Consider the following 15164-nt stretch of genomic DNA (forward strand, 5'->3'; position numbering starts at 1 on the left):
CAAGAAATCAGTGTACTCAAGGCCTGATATAACGCCTGTGGACGACCAAACACCGGGGGCCCCCAGGAGCAGCGTTCCTGAAACTTCGGTGAGTGTCTTCATTTCTCTCTCGCTATCGAAGGAAATTCCCCAACACCCTGTTAAGTTGACTCCCCATGGAAATCAATTTCCGAAAAATAACAAACTAAATAAATAAGTAAGTGGTGGTTTTAACTGATCTATACAAATCAGTGAAAACACAACGAGTGCACTCTTCGCCTGATGGATTGCTACTATACTAAGTCAACATAGATGAGTGTGTATACTTAAGTCAAAAAGACAATTGTCATTTTCTACTAACGAATCCTTCCGATTTCCCCCGAAACCCGAAGGTTTTTCTAAGAGCTCACGGATTGTACACCTATCTTATACATTCATAAGTCAAGCGTTACCTAGGCTCTTTTCACGAACAACGACACCTATCGGTCAATATGTAAAAATCGTCTAAAACTGTACTATTATCTATTCTGTGCTAAAACACTATTATTATGTGAATTACTCGTATATCAATGATCAATAATTTGTAGATTCTACTAAGACGCTGTTTAATATAACGCATTAATTGATTGCAGCAATTTTGAAAATGTATAGTTAGAACTAACTTGTTTGTTGTTGCCAGTATAGGTAATAACATTGTAGATTTTTACTTCGTATCTTATTTGATTTTACTCTAAAGCTCATTTATTGCAACTTAGCGCTTCGTTAGCTTAACAAACATAAATCGCCAATACAACACAAAGGTTTTGTAAACTCCAACAAAAATTAAACGGCGCTAATATCTATCTTATCTTATATATCTATAAAAGAAGAAACTGACTGACTGACTAACTGACTTATAGATCAACCCACAGCCCAAACCGCTGGGCCTAGAAACTTAAGAAAGGATTTTTAGAAATTCACCGCTAAGGGGGTAAAGTTTGTATGGAAATTTTCTCATTTCTGGACTTAGAAGTATGAAAATAGGTGTATAAGTTCTTGGTTACAATTAAAAATGATCTGTGTAAGTGAAATGGATAAAATTTTCCCCTAAAGGGGTTAAATGGGGGGGGTAAAGTTTGTATGGAAATTTTCTCATTTGTGGACTTAGAAGTATGAAAATAGGTATACAAGTTCTCGATTAGAATAAAATTATCTATGTAGGTGAAATGGATGAAATTCTCCCCTAAAGGGGTAAAATGGGAGGGTAAACTTTGTATGGTAATTTTCTCATTTCTGGACTTAGCGGTATGGAAAATATAAGTTCTCGATAACAATGAAAAATTATCTTTGTAGGTGAAATGGATAAAATTCCCCCCCTTAAAGGGGTAAAATGGTGGGAGGTAAAGTTTGTATGGAAATTTTCTCATGGATTTAGAACTATGAAAATAGATATATAAGTTCTCGATTAGGTACAGTTAAAACTTATTTGTGTAGGTTAAATGGATACAATTCCCCCCTTTAGGGGAGGGGGGTTGAAGTTTATATGGATTTTTTTCATTTCTGGACTTAAGTATGAAAATAAGTGTATAAAATCTCGATTACAATTAAAAACTATCTGTATAGGTGAAATGGATAACATTCTCCCCTAAAGGGGTAAAATGGGGGGTTAAAGTTTGTATGGAAATTTTCTCATTTCTGGAATAAGAAATATGAAGAGAAGATAGGCGGAAGTATAAGTTTTTGATTACAATTAAAAATTATCTGTGTAAGTGAAATGAATAAAATTTCCCCCTAAAACGGGGGGTAAAGTTTGTATGGAAATTTTCTCATTTCTGGCCTTAGAGGTATGAAAATAGGTATATAAGTTTTCGATTACAATGAAAAATTATCTGTGTAGGTGAAATGGATAAAATTCCCCTCTAAAGGGGTAGAATGGGGAGTAAAGATTATATGGAAATTTTCCCATTTCTGGACTTAGAAGTATGAAAATAGGTATGCAAGTTCTCGATTAGAATTAAAAGTTATCTGTGTACCTAGGTGATTATAACGGGGGTTAATACACCTATAAGTTCTTGAATTAAAACATATGCCCATATAACTAAAGTACGCGCGGACGAAGTCGCGGGCAAAAGCTATGGTCTGTCCCAGAATTCGAGATACTAAAATGACAGTCTGAAATGTCAAACGTAAATAATGTGGCCAGCATAAAAGGAACAGTGCTGCTCCGTGATTTCGGTTTCGTAATAACCGATAAAATGTTATTTTACGATAGCAAAAATAACATTAATGCAATTCATATTCTACTTTCCATTTTACTTTTTATCATATGATAAAGTGATGAAATCTAAGCACAGGTAAAATACAGTGTTCATCACTTAGTGCAACGTAAAAAATAATACAGATGCTACTACAAAACTAGAAAAAGAAGTTCGTATGGCACCCGTCCCTTTCACTCGCGTATTGAATGAGATAAGCGTCAGCGGGACGGCAACATACGAAGTTCGAGTTTTGCATTTCGTAGTCAGGGCAGCACGGCTACTACGAAATTCGAAATTCGAAGTTCGTGTCGTTCCGTCCTTCTGACACTACTATTTAATTTAATACGTAAGTGAGAGGGACGTTACGGTACGAACTTTGATTTTCGAATTCCGCGAGTAGGCCCTCAGATATCACACAACGTCATTGTTCATGTTTTTCGTATTCAGTGGTATTCACCGATTTTCGTTACTTTACTCGTATTGTCATCGGATGTGATCAGTGCGTTTTCTCGTGTTTTTTATTTTGATATTCATATCATAGAATAATAAATCAAATATTCTTTATTCTCATATTATTTAGTTAATGTAAAACTTACTTAGAATGAAATTGAAACTTCTTAACATCAACATCTATAAAAAGTCGAAATATCTCGAAAACGGGTCGCATTTTTTATTAGACCTATTTTACCTTTTCTAGAATGTTCTAAGTGCCCTACATTTTAGTACATCACGGATCCGTTCATATCTTAATATTTTTACGACATACATACATAGGTACCTACAAAATCTTTCGGTAATAACCGGTTGCGGCACATCACTATTTATGAGACGCAAAAAAACAGGTAACACATGAAACGTCATTTAGTATCTCGAATTCTGGGACAGGACCATAGTTAGAGTATATAGACCGAATAAATAAGTTCATTGAGTTCATCTAAAAATAAATTTCTTCACATACTTCTTTAACCGAAAAGCTTAAAAAAAAAACCGGCCAAGAGCGTGTCGGACACGCCCAAAATAGGGTTCCGTAGCAGTTACGAAAAAATTAAGTAATATTTTTCTAAGGATTTCGTATTTTATACGGAATCTTCCAAGTTTAGGTATATTTTATACTTAGGCTTGCTATTTTACTCATAAACTACTAATAATTGTCAAGCAAGCTTGGCCGCTATAGTTTTCCTTGAAAGTTTGATATACTTACTACGTACCGTACGTACGTGTTACTACGATCCTGATTTTTTTCAAATTTATCCACCCACCGGTTTAGATTTTAGAGGGGGGGGGGGTTGACGCTCGACTTTAATGAAAATTTGCACTTTAAAGTTGAATATTTCGCAAACATATCACTTAATCGAAAAATCACTCACGGTCACCCTTGGTTATCAATCTACTATAGTGAGTGTGTCCTTTGTTAAAAGGGTTAAAAGGTTATTTTTTTTCACTGTTGCACATAAATTGTACATAATTTTACAAAGAGAAAGGAAGAATTTAGTCATTTTTACAAGCTTTTATTTAGTTTCACATGTCCCGTTGTCTGTCTGTCTGTCTGTAGTCAAATCTTGCAAGTTAAATTCGACCAACTTCCAGTAGTTGGATTGACTTGAAATTTGGCATACTTATGTAAATCACGTGACAATACAATAATCTAGTAGTGACATCCTGGTTAGGGCTATGCGGTATTGGGCTTGATGGCAATACCGGTATTATTCCGGTATTCAAATTTTGAAAACCGGTATCCCGGTATTTCGGTATTTTTTCGGTATTTTCCGTATTTTCCCTTTATTTTTCTTTCTTTCTGTATAAGTCTGTTGTTTTGTTGAAATATAACCAATATACATGAAAAGCAAGATTTAATAAACTTCCCTTTTAATGAGCAAGTATTAAAATAAAAAACTTAAGTTGTTAATTGTTAACTAATACTTATATAATATGGAATTGGATTCTCTAATTCTTCGGTGAAAATTGTTTCGCCGATTATTAGTTCCCAACCAAATTTTCGCATAATTTCTTTCGCTTGTACGAGGCTCATTAAATATCCAGTTCAAGCTTGAAAGAATTACTGATGAAATCTACGCTCCGCCCGGAACCAGCTCAGCTCCAAAACCCCGAGAGCTTTCAGCTCAAACTTCAAAACCGTTTCGAATGCCTAGGTAGCGACGTGGACGATTACAACGACGGGTTTGTGGAAGCTGTCCATCGGATCTAACTTCTTCAAAACCTGCCGTACTAGAACCAATAAGCTCTCGCGCTCTGGCCTTAGGCTCATGAAGGTGGGGGAGGCGTGAGATGCTGCTACAGTCCTCTGGTGACGCTTAATTGTCGCTATCAGCAGTTCAATAGGCAGATCTCAAAATCTCTGAAGCGCGATGTACACCGATTTAATACTAATAAATAGCATTGAAGAGGCTATTGAGCGTATCAGAGGCTCTAAGGTGTTTACCAGGGATCTGTCTGTAAGTCAAAGCCGGTTTATGAAGTTGAAGACCGACGATGGCAGAATATTTCATCCAAACCTGAGCTGTTGGGGGAAAACGAGAGGTTTTATGGATAGCGACACGACAACCCGAACACCAGTCGAAAATCTGGCTAAAGACCCGAGGGCTAGATTAACCCGACACTATCACGAAGACATCCTAGACGTCAGCCTGTACGAGATTAGTATGGCCCTCAAATAGCTTAAGAATGACAAAGCCCCGGGTGACGATGAAATTACAGCCGAACTCTTGAAGGCGGGTGGTAAACCAGTCCTTAAGGACCTTAAGACGCCGCTTAGTTCCGTCCTCCACCAAGGGGGAACACCGAAAGCATAGAACAGAAGACAGTGGTGGTGCTCATCTTCAAAAAGGTGATAACACCATGCTGAAGAATTATAGACCCATCTCACTTCTGAGCCATGTTTACAAGCTGTTTTCCAGGGTCATCACAAATCGTCTCGCAAGCAGGTTTGACGATTTCCAGCCTCCCGAACAAGCCGGCTTCCGAAAACCTATAGTACCGTAGACCACATGTACGTTGCGGCAGGTTATACAGAAGACCGAAGGGTATAACTTCCCCCTTTGCCTTGCATTTGTGGACTACGAGAAAGCCTTCGATTCGATCGAGACTTGGGCTGTGCTGCAGGCTCTCCAGCGGTGCAGTTGACTACCGGTATATCGAAGTGTTGAAGTGTCTAGTGTATGTACAAAAACGCCACTATGTCCGTCCGATTACATGACCAGAGCACGAAGCCTATTCCTCTGCAGCGGGGAGTCAGACAAGGAGATGAGATCGCTCCGAAACTGTTCACCGCTGCATTGGAAGATGCTTTTAAGGTTCTGGACTGGAAAGGACGAGGCATCTACATTAATGGCGGGTACTTCACTCGCCTTCGATTCGCCGACGATATTGTAGTCATGGCTGAGACCATGGAAGACTTCAGTGCTATGCTCGCCGACCTCAGCAGTTTCCGACCGAGTTGGCCTAAAAATGAACATGGGCAAGACGAAAGTCATGTCTAACTAATGTCCATGTTGTCCCAACTCCCGCAATAGTCGGGGGCTCTGCGCTCGAAGTTGTTGACGACTATATGTATACCTGGGACAAACGGTCCAGTTAGGTAGGTCCAACTTCGAGAAAGCTTACACTACAAATAAGCAAAGCAAACTTGTGCGCGGTAAATTTGAAATTTGAAAGTAGATTAAGAGGTAAGTAACTTCAAAAGCCATAAGTCTGAAGACAAAAGTTATTAAAAGTGCTTTCTTGTTTGAAATTAAAGTCGACTATTACTATTTTAAACACAAGTCAAAATACCGAAAAACCGGTTTTTGTAGATATTTAATACCGGTATTAAAAGAGGGGGAAAAATGACCGGTATACCGGTTTTTCGGTAATACCGAATACCGGTATCCATGCCCTAATCCTGGTAGTCCAGCCAGGATCGTCTCCGCAGGACGGAACTCTTCAACGGTTCATAGCATCGACTTGAAATTTGGTATGCAAATGTAGTTCGGGTGACAATGCAAGTACAGTCAACAAAAAGTACAGTCAGCAAAAAAATCTTGTATTAAAAATGAAATTTTTATGGTTAGGTTAGTTATAAAGAGCTTTTTTAAAATTATTTGAACAAATTCAGTTTTCCCTTCTCATGCGCGTAAAGTTCGTGTTTATGCTGGATCTAGGCGCCATAAAATGACTTTTTATGCTCTAGTGCATAAAGTAAAATCTTCGTCTAAGACCAAGGTAATAATGTGTGAAAGGCCACAAAACAAAAAAGTTTCTATATATTTTTTAATTAACATATTACTCAAAATCAATCAAATAAATCAATGAAACGAAATATTTATAATTATATTAGAAATGTATGAAAAATAAAAGGTATATAGAAAGTGAACAGTTGTTTCTAGTGTTGCTATTTCATTTCCTCGCAATCTAAGTGAAAAGCAGAGTGTAAAACTCGAGCATTAAACCCATTTTCCCCTCGACATGTCTATCCACCCTCGACGTACCGGCTCGGGTGGCTATAGGAACGTCTTGGGTAAAATGGCTCGTTTTATGCTCTTGTTGTACAACCTACTACTGGTGCTGAAATTACCCACTCTTGTCTTTAGTAAATATTAACAACATTATTTCAATTATTTTGGTACCAACTAAGAGAAAATATCACTTAGTTGGAGTGTATCTTTTTCAGTGATTGTTATAGTTTCGAATAATTTCGATCATCTACTTACCTTGGAACTGGATTCCATGGTTTTTGCCGCTCCAAATGATTGAGCGCTAACCATTCTCCCTTCCTTGTAGAGAATGGCCACCATGATAGGCACAAAAGCTAACGCAACTAATCCTACTCTCCATTCGTAGATGAGAGATAGGGCTAAAGCGAACCCAAAAGTGCCGAATGCAGACAGGACAGTGCCAATACGTTGGCCGGTAGCCTGAATAACAAGATAAAAACATGTTTAAAATCCTTTAAGAAACACCATTTTGGGGGAGATGATGATAAATATGATAGATTGAAAAGGCGAGTGGTGTTAAGACCTACCGAATTATTTTTTAGCTTCGACTTAATACGACATCATCTGCATCTAGTACACTAACTATCTATCTAGAAGTTAAACGATTTTATTAAAAATAAAGATAATAATGTTTTTATTATTTCTTATAAACCATTTAATTTACTTACTTAAAAATAAATTTGACTAAAATAAAATATTATTTCTGTGATAATTTTCATTTCTAAAATAATCATTGTCACTTGAGCTAACAAAGTCGTGCGTGAATATTGACGTAAGGACCTTCCTAAGCGTAACCAAAAGTAACTTTCGGCTTACGGGGAATTTCATATACATACCTACCCTATTTCATTTCAAGAATTAATGTTGAATGATCATGTATCCAGTGGTTATTGGTTTCAACATTATCATGAACTGTAATTAATTAAACAGTGAGGTACAGTCGAGTTCATAAACTTGTGAGCAAAAATTTGATCAAAAATATCTGAACACGACTCTCTATTGTTAACGGCGTAGAAGCGTGTTCAGATATGTTTAATGAAATTTTTGCTCACAAGTTTATGAACTCGACTGCAACTGTGTGAGACCTCACCTCTTAAAATAAACTTTGGCTGGATATAAATATTTTTAACTCCTAATCACCTATTGAAAATCATCATGTATATATATATCTTACCCCTTGCACTGAAGCTGCCTCGCCTGAAAGGCGAGCGCAGAGAGCGCCAGTAGAGTTTTCCTTGTCATCGTAGAAACCAATCTCTTGTTCCAGTAGCTTTGTAAATAGATCGTACCTCAGCCGTTCTGTCAAATGTTCACCAGCCACTCCATAGAAAAATACCTTTTAAAATCACAATTTCGTAACATTAAAGTTGTAACAAAATAAAAACATAAGTAAGTAAAGATTAAATTATACCTGAATGAAATTTCCGATTCCTGAAAAAACTCCTATGCCTACAAAGATAAGCGCAAATCGTTGGACTTCTGCCAAAACTTCATCTGCATTTGGATTAGAAAGAACCTGCACAATAAAATAAAACTGATTAGTACCTACACATTGGAGTCGTGATGACTTTTAAATAAATACGCTAAAAGAAAGACTGATATCTCGCCAACAATACATTACAATGATTCTTTACTGTGCACCGTAATATATGTAGTAAGCAGTGGAGAAAACAGATACACAGAGAAAATTGTCCGAAGTCGCTATCATACTCTTAGAGTTACAGTTTTTCAGATTTTATTAAAACAACTTTTATCTAATGAGGGTTTTCTAAAACAAAATTTGTTGACGAGAGGTCCATTTAACGTTACAGTGTGGTGCTTGAGATAATAAATTTATCGTATCGTGCACAGCAATTCTTCTGAATGAAACAATGTTGCGTGGTTGGCTGAATTCTCGCAGTCAGGTCAGTCGGACGAATTAAGTTTTATTCTTATTTAGTCTTGTATTTACGAGGAAAAGATGTATACACAATAATTAAAACAAATAAGTAAAGTAAATCTTACTCCGACAAAATCTCCTAAGACAACAGCAAGCAACGGCATCGAAAAGCCGACCATGATAGAGCAGATACTTGCGGCGGTCACAGACTTCCATTCTGGTTTGTTAAGTTTCAGAACTTGCCAGAAGGAGACTTCTGGCACTTTCGCCGCATCCTCTGGGTCCTGCGATTAAAAGTATGGTTTAACGCTACGTACCGTCACGATCGCTATCGTAAGTTTGATTATATCATCTATCAACTTCTTTTGGTACCTCTGTATTCATCGGAATGAAGTCATCTTCGTCCTTTTCACTCCTTACGGATATTTCGCGGGTTAACGATGGCCGCTTGGTATCTGAAATCACATGTGAATAAGGTTTAAGCAGATGATACTACAGTCTTTGCTAATTGAAAATGTTCTCGTATGTCATATTAGCGGTAGATAGAGTTTATTTTACCTGTTTCACTTTCCGATCCCGGGAATGTTTGCAGCATAACCATATCATAGTAATGACCTTTCTTTTTCATAAGCTCCTCATGATTACCAGTCTCTACAACTAAGCCACTCTTGAAAACGTAAATCATATCCACGTTTCTAATTGTTGTAAGTCTGTGTGCTACGACGATTGTTGTTCTTCCTTCTTGTGCCTGTTGACATACGGTTGGAATTTTTTGACTAAGTAGGTAAGTATGGTTATGAAGACATAAGGTCGCGAGCATCTATTGCACGTAATTTTCACCAGTTATTTTCATTGGGGGTTTCTTTTGAAAATTATAAAGACTGTCATGGGCCGTTTCACGATCAGCAAACATCTCAGATAAAAAAAAATGCGCCCCGATCCGAACCGCGGTGCGCCCGGTAACTCTTGGTCATACCTACATATCATTGATTAATCCCAGGAACTTATCTCTCTTTCTTTAAAATTACCAAGACGGTTTATATAAAAGGGTAACTATTGTACCTTATCAAGCGCTTTTTGCACTTTGGCTTCGGAGGCGGTGTCGAGTGCACTGGTGGCCTCGTCCAGCAGCAGGATGCTGGGGTTACGCACGAGCGCGCGCGCGATGGCGATGCGCTGCTTCTGTCCGCCCGACAGCGACGCGCCGCGCTCGCCCACTAACGTTTCGTAGCCCTGTACAAAATAGTACATTGTGTCTTAAGGGCGGTAAATAAGGAATTACGAACGAGAGTCTATTAGAAGCCCGAAGTCGAAGACTGGGGGCTTTAATGAGTCGATGTTCGTAATTCTAGTACCGCCCGTGCGACATACAATGTTTTTCATCACATTTGCAAGTAAAATTTTACGTTTGTAAAAGAAAAAATATAATTCTTCCAAATATTGGCGATACCTTAGGCTGTGCTCTTGGCAGCGTCGCCCTCAACCTCCCTCGGCATGCGCTTCAACGTGCGTGTGCATGTGGTCCATGTAGTCCTGCAGCGGCACGGCGCAGCACCATCAGTACGGGCACCGACTCATTTACCGACCATGGGCTTCATGACAAGAAAATGTGTACGCGCAATGACTCATTTACCGACCACGGGTTTTATGACAAGCACATTAAGGTCGAGGGTTTTATTTGGGGGGTTGCAACTAAGGTAGCCTGCATGTTACGACACTGTTTACGATCAAGTGTGATGAAAAAAAATAACATTGATCGTGTTGTTTGCCAATTGTTGACATAATTTGTTGATTAAGGGGCTGTTTCACCATCCATTGATTAGTGTTAACTGACGGTTATGTGTGAGTCCGTCTATTCGAACAAAACAAATAGAGACGGCATCACACCTAACCGCCAGTTAATACTAATCAATGGATGGTGGAACAACCCCTTAGTGAATAGGTTCTCACAAATTTGTTAAATAAGTAAGTAAATAAGTTCTCAAAAATTGCTCTCTGTTTTAGAATGCATGGAGATAATTAGATACAACAGTATGGGGTCTATTATTAATGAGCAGGTAAATTTAGTTTCATCTCCCTTGCTACGGCTTGGATCTAATTTCAGCAATGGTAGTTAATAAAACATGCCTTGACAGTAAGTAAATAAAAATCAAGGTAGTTTTGAAGGACGGTTAAAAATTTATTATAATTTGTGGGTAGTTTTGTTTTGTTTCATAAAACGTATGTGGGTACTTGGGGAGTTACAGTGACAAGTTAAAACGGTGGTTGTGGTTCGTTAGTCTAACAACTGGTAGCATGGTGTACGGTTGTGTCACTCTGAAGATGAGCTCTGGTTGAGTTCGAAACGCGTCAGTGTAGTGTGGTGGTGGTGATAGATGGGTTTGTGTGATTTGTGTGTGTTCTTACAGTGTGGCGGTGGAGGAACTGCATGAACACGCATATTTTGCATAAGCTTAGCTATCGTAAGGTCGCGGGTGAGCAAGGAAATTCTTTTAGTTCATTGATATGGACCTCCGCAAAGTAACGCCTGATTCAATAAATTATATAAAGCATTATCATTTTTAATGTCGCTTAGGATTAACACCGTATCTGATAGGTGCTATCGCTGATTTTTGTGCATGTATGATAAATGGCGACTCGTGATCGTGGCGTGAATTTCAATAATCTGCAAAGATCCTTAAATCTTGTCCAGATGTTGGGATTCACGTAAGAGTAGACTTACGCGTTTGGAATTCCGCGTTCATGAGATACGCAAAAAATCTTTATACCTATCTACCTACCTCCAATTGAAATACCGACGCTCAATACATCGAAATTCATAATACCGAAATACAAAAAGTCGATAGCCGCTATACCGAAGCATGAAATATCTATTTTTACAAACTTTTCTTTAACTTGTCCTGTTTATTTATGTATTTGTTTGTTTATTTGGGTCAAATGTTTTAATCTAAATTTGACCCACTTCCAGTGGCCAGTTGAATTGACATTTGGCATACTTGTAAATGTTAATCTGGTGACAATATAATCTGGTAGTGAAATCCTGGTAGACCGGCCAGGATCGTCATCGCAGAACGGAACCTCTCAACGGTTAATGGTATCGACTTGAAATTTGGTACGGAAGTGTAGCTTGGATGATAATGCAAGTACAGTCAACAAAAAGTACAGTCAGCGAAAAAAACTGGTATTAAAAATGTAATTTTTAACAAAAACTTAAATAAGAATAAAAATATATTTCATAACTATCATGATCCAGAGGAAGTAACAAATATTCCAATAACTTTCTAAATACGTTTGTTATAAAAAGGAACAAATAAAAGGGAAAAGAAAGGAAAAGAAAGGGAGGGAGGAAGGGGAGGGGAAAGGAAGGGGCATTTTCAAATGAAATAGACTCTATTTTAACTTTAGGGAATATGTACTCTATGTCATAGAGCAGTGTTTTTCAAACTTTTTAGGATGTGACCCCCTTGGTTTGAAAAATATTTGGCGACCCCCGCCTACCTCCACTTACAGTTATTTGTATTATCCGACGTTGATAATACAAACATTGAATAATCATACACCATAACCACAGTATATATATAAGCTATAGCAGTATGGAAGCTAGGCATATTTTTTGAGATAAATACCTACGCTCCAATGGAGCGTCAGGGTTGTCCACTTATGTTTAGTAAAATTGAATCATCATCATCATCATCCCAGCCTATATACGTCCCACTGCTGGGCACAGGCCTCCTCTCAGAACAAGAGGGCTTGGGCCATAGTTCCCACGCGGGCCCAGTGCGGATTGGGAACTTCACACACACCATTGAATTGCTGTGCAGGTTTCCTCACGATGTTTACCTTCACCGCAGAATTTAGATCTTGGACGGTCTAATAGCTAAAAATAACTACTATTCTGGAAGTTCCGTATTATCAATTATATTTCTCACCACTAAAAACGCGCACTCTAAAAACGGTTAATTCAATTCAATTTATTCCCATAACAATTGACATTGTGTTGGATATTAAAATCTATTAAATATAGCCTCTTTTTAAATCTAAATGTACTAATCATAAAAAACAACTGAGAAACTGGTAGAACGAAAGGTAGGTACATATTTCTTACAACTAATTTAAATTATCAGTAATAAAATCATTTACAGCATAAAACAAATAAACCGTGAGTCGTCTTTTAAACAATTCAACACAATTTATGGTCTTTAAGTCAGTGGGCAATACCTACCTATCACTAAAACAACCAAACGTTTTATTTAAAAGAAAAAGCATTTTATTTAGAAAAAGTAAATAATTTTACCTTTCAACATCAGCGGGGAGTTTAAAAAATAAAAGCCCCGGTTTTGAAGGATCCGCGGCGTCTTCAAGCAACTAAAGGTACACTGCACAATATTTTCCAGGCATAGTTTTTAATATCGCGGTTTTTCTGGGGCGCACGCAATGAGGGTTATCGTTTTTTGTCTCACTAGATGGCGCACTGTTGAGTGAGGTTTTTAAGCGTGGCTTTCAGAGTCTGTTATTACGGGCGTTAAAACAAAGTTTATATTAAAATCATATTTAAAACACCTTAAAACCGTACCATAAAAATATACAGCAACCACAGTGTTGCTAAGTCCCGTTTTATTCGGAAAAAAAGGGAGGACAAAAGTTTCCGAAAGAGAAAACTGTCTCAAAACACAGACATTCATTGCCCCGTAACGCATCATTGCCATAATTAATTTCAGGTTATGCAAAATATTCACAATAAAAATCTTATTATAAATAAACCCGCGTAGCTCACCATGAGCTTTGACATTTCGGAGACCTCACGCTACACTAGCGCCTCTAGCGGCGAATTCATTCGCGATAGCCCTCATTGAAACAATGCAACGCGGCCACTATTCGTCTCAACGCGTCACTCGCGACTGCAGTACCGCGAGACCCCCTTCGAGGCCGTGTAGAGCGCGCGAGTGTGTTCGTTTCGATCGATTTGTTCGTAGCTTCCATACTGCTTTAGCTTATATATATACTGTGCCATAACGGTGAGAGTATTTTAAATATACTCGTACCACCACTCCCGTTCATAGGTCTTGCGAAATTTAGCCTTTTGAATTTCGTAATTATGATGCGTATTTAGAGTCTCGTACTACATTCCGTCCTCATGCATTACACATGCACGTGTGTTTTAACGCGCGTTTTGCGCGCGAGTTACAGTCGAACAATTTGATTTCTGACCCACCGTAGAACGTTCTCACAGTAAGTAAGTCTCGGAATAAATTCCCGTATCGAAAATACGAACTGAAATATAGATGCATAGAAAAACCAGAAAAATAAGACATGCGCTGGGAATCGAACCCAGGTCCTGAGCAATCCATGTTGCGTGCTTATAACCCCTACACCACTGCTGGACAGGAATCTAGACACGAATTTTTCCTATGCATACATATCTCAGGTTGCTTATTTCTACTATGCTACTTTTTCGATATGGTTTCACAGGATACCCGTAAAAGTAACAAAAAATTTGGAATTGAAATAAAAAATACAAAAAGGTTCCAAAAAATCAATCTTAATAAATTCCCGTGTCAAGCAATGCGATGTCACTATGACTTTTTCTAGGAAAAGGTTCTACAGTGGGTCACGAATACGATACAGATGGTTCGATAGTAGGTACAAGTGGACGGAATGTATGAGCCTTTAGCATCTCACGATGACACGATTCGAATCCCGCGAGTCTCGCGCGTAAATTGTGCCATCTGGACAAGCTCTTATTCTGGCTCATGTGTGATGTCATTGCTTAAGATCCTTTTAGAGAGCTTCATGATCATGTAGAATTTCTTGGGAAAATAGTATGGAGGTTTCCCCATGCCTCTCAAATCGTTCTGAAGGTTCGCTACTGATCTTCAACAGACGATTGACTTGTTCAAGAGAAGCGAATTAGAAGAGAAGAGAGACAACGCTTAGTACGAAGTAATTAAGCATGAAGGCATTGTTTTACATTGTGCACCTAAGTGTATGCTGCAGCGGATTATTTTTGATGTTCATAGAAGATCGTAAGAGAAAAATAAATTGCCGAACCTTAGGAAGTTTGAGAATGAATTGGTGCGCGTTGGCTTGTCGCGCGGCCGCCTCGATGTCGGCGTCGGAGGCGTCCTCGCGGCCGTAGCGGATGTTCTCGCGCACGCTGGTGTTGAACAGCACCGGCTCCTGCCCCACCAGCCCCACCTGCGCGCGCAGCCAGCGCACCGACAGCTCGCGCACGTCGTGACCGTCCACTCGCACCTATTACACCCGAAAATATATCCACTATATTCAGATAACTGGAGCTAAAGCGAAATTAAAAAGATAATCTTTAACAGAGTCCTTTCCTGGCCTTTTGTAAGAGCCTTATCACACTAGCGATTTGCGGGCGAGTTGAAAGCGAGACGAGCGCGTAGCGAGTTCGCAGCGAGCGCGTAACGATTTCGCCGCGAGCGCGCAGCTAGATCGCCGCGAGCGCGCAATGATGTCGCAGCGAGTTAGCTGCGTATAGCGCCTAATACGCCATATTGTAGACTTCGCGTTTTCGATGCGTCTTCATGATTCGAAGATAGTGGTGGAATGCCGCTG

At 38.8% G+C, this 15164-nt stretch overlaps 1 protein-coding gene across 1 annotated transcript in view; it reads right to left on the reverse strand.

Annotated features, from left to right (window-relative positions):
- Mdr50 (Multi drug resistance 50) overlaps positions 1-15164 on the reverse strand; it is a 33557-nt gene that overhangs the window by 7269 nt on the left and 11124 nt on the right. Inside the window, exons 10-17 of the mRNA XM_074100227.1 lie at positions 14634-14837; positions 9648-9818; positions 9144-9333; positions 8958-9040; positions 8711-8869; positions 8118-8222; positions 7881-8042; positions 6923-7126 (exon numbers count right to left, since the gene is read on the reverse strand). Coding sequence (XP_073956328.1) covers positions 6923-7126; positions 7881-8042; positions 8118-8222; positions 8711-8869; positions 8958-9040; positions 9144-9333; positions 9648-9818; positions 14634-14837 — 1278 coding nt within the window. The remainder of the gene's footprint in view (positions 1-6922; positions 7127-7880; positions 8043-8117; positions 8223-8710; positions 8870-8957; positions 9041-9143; positions 9334-9647; positions 9819-14633; positions 14838-15164) is intronic.

The sequence above is a fragment of the Choristoneura fumiferana genome, chromosome 17 (assembly GCF_025370935.1).
Source record: "Choristoneura fumiferana chromosome 17, NRCan_CFum_1, whole genome shotgun sequence".
NCBI classification, from domain to species: domain Eukaryota; kingdom Metazoa; phylum Arthropoda; class Insecta; order Lepidoptera; family Tortricidae; genus Choristoneura; species Choristoneura fumiferana.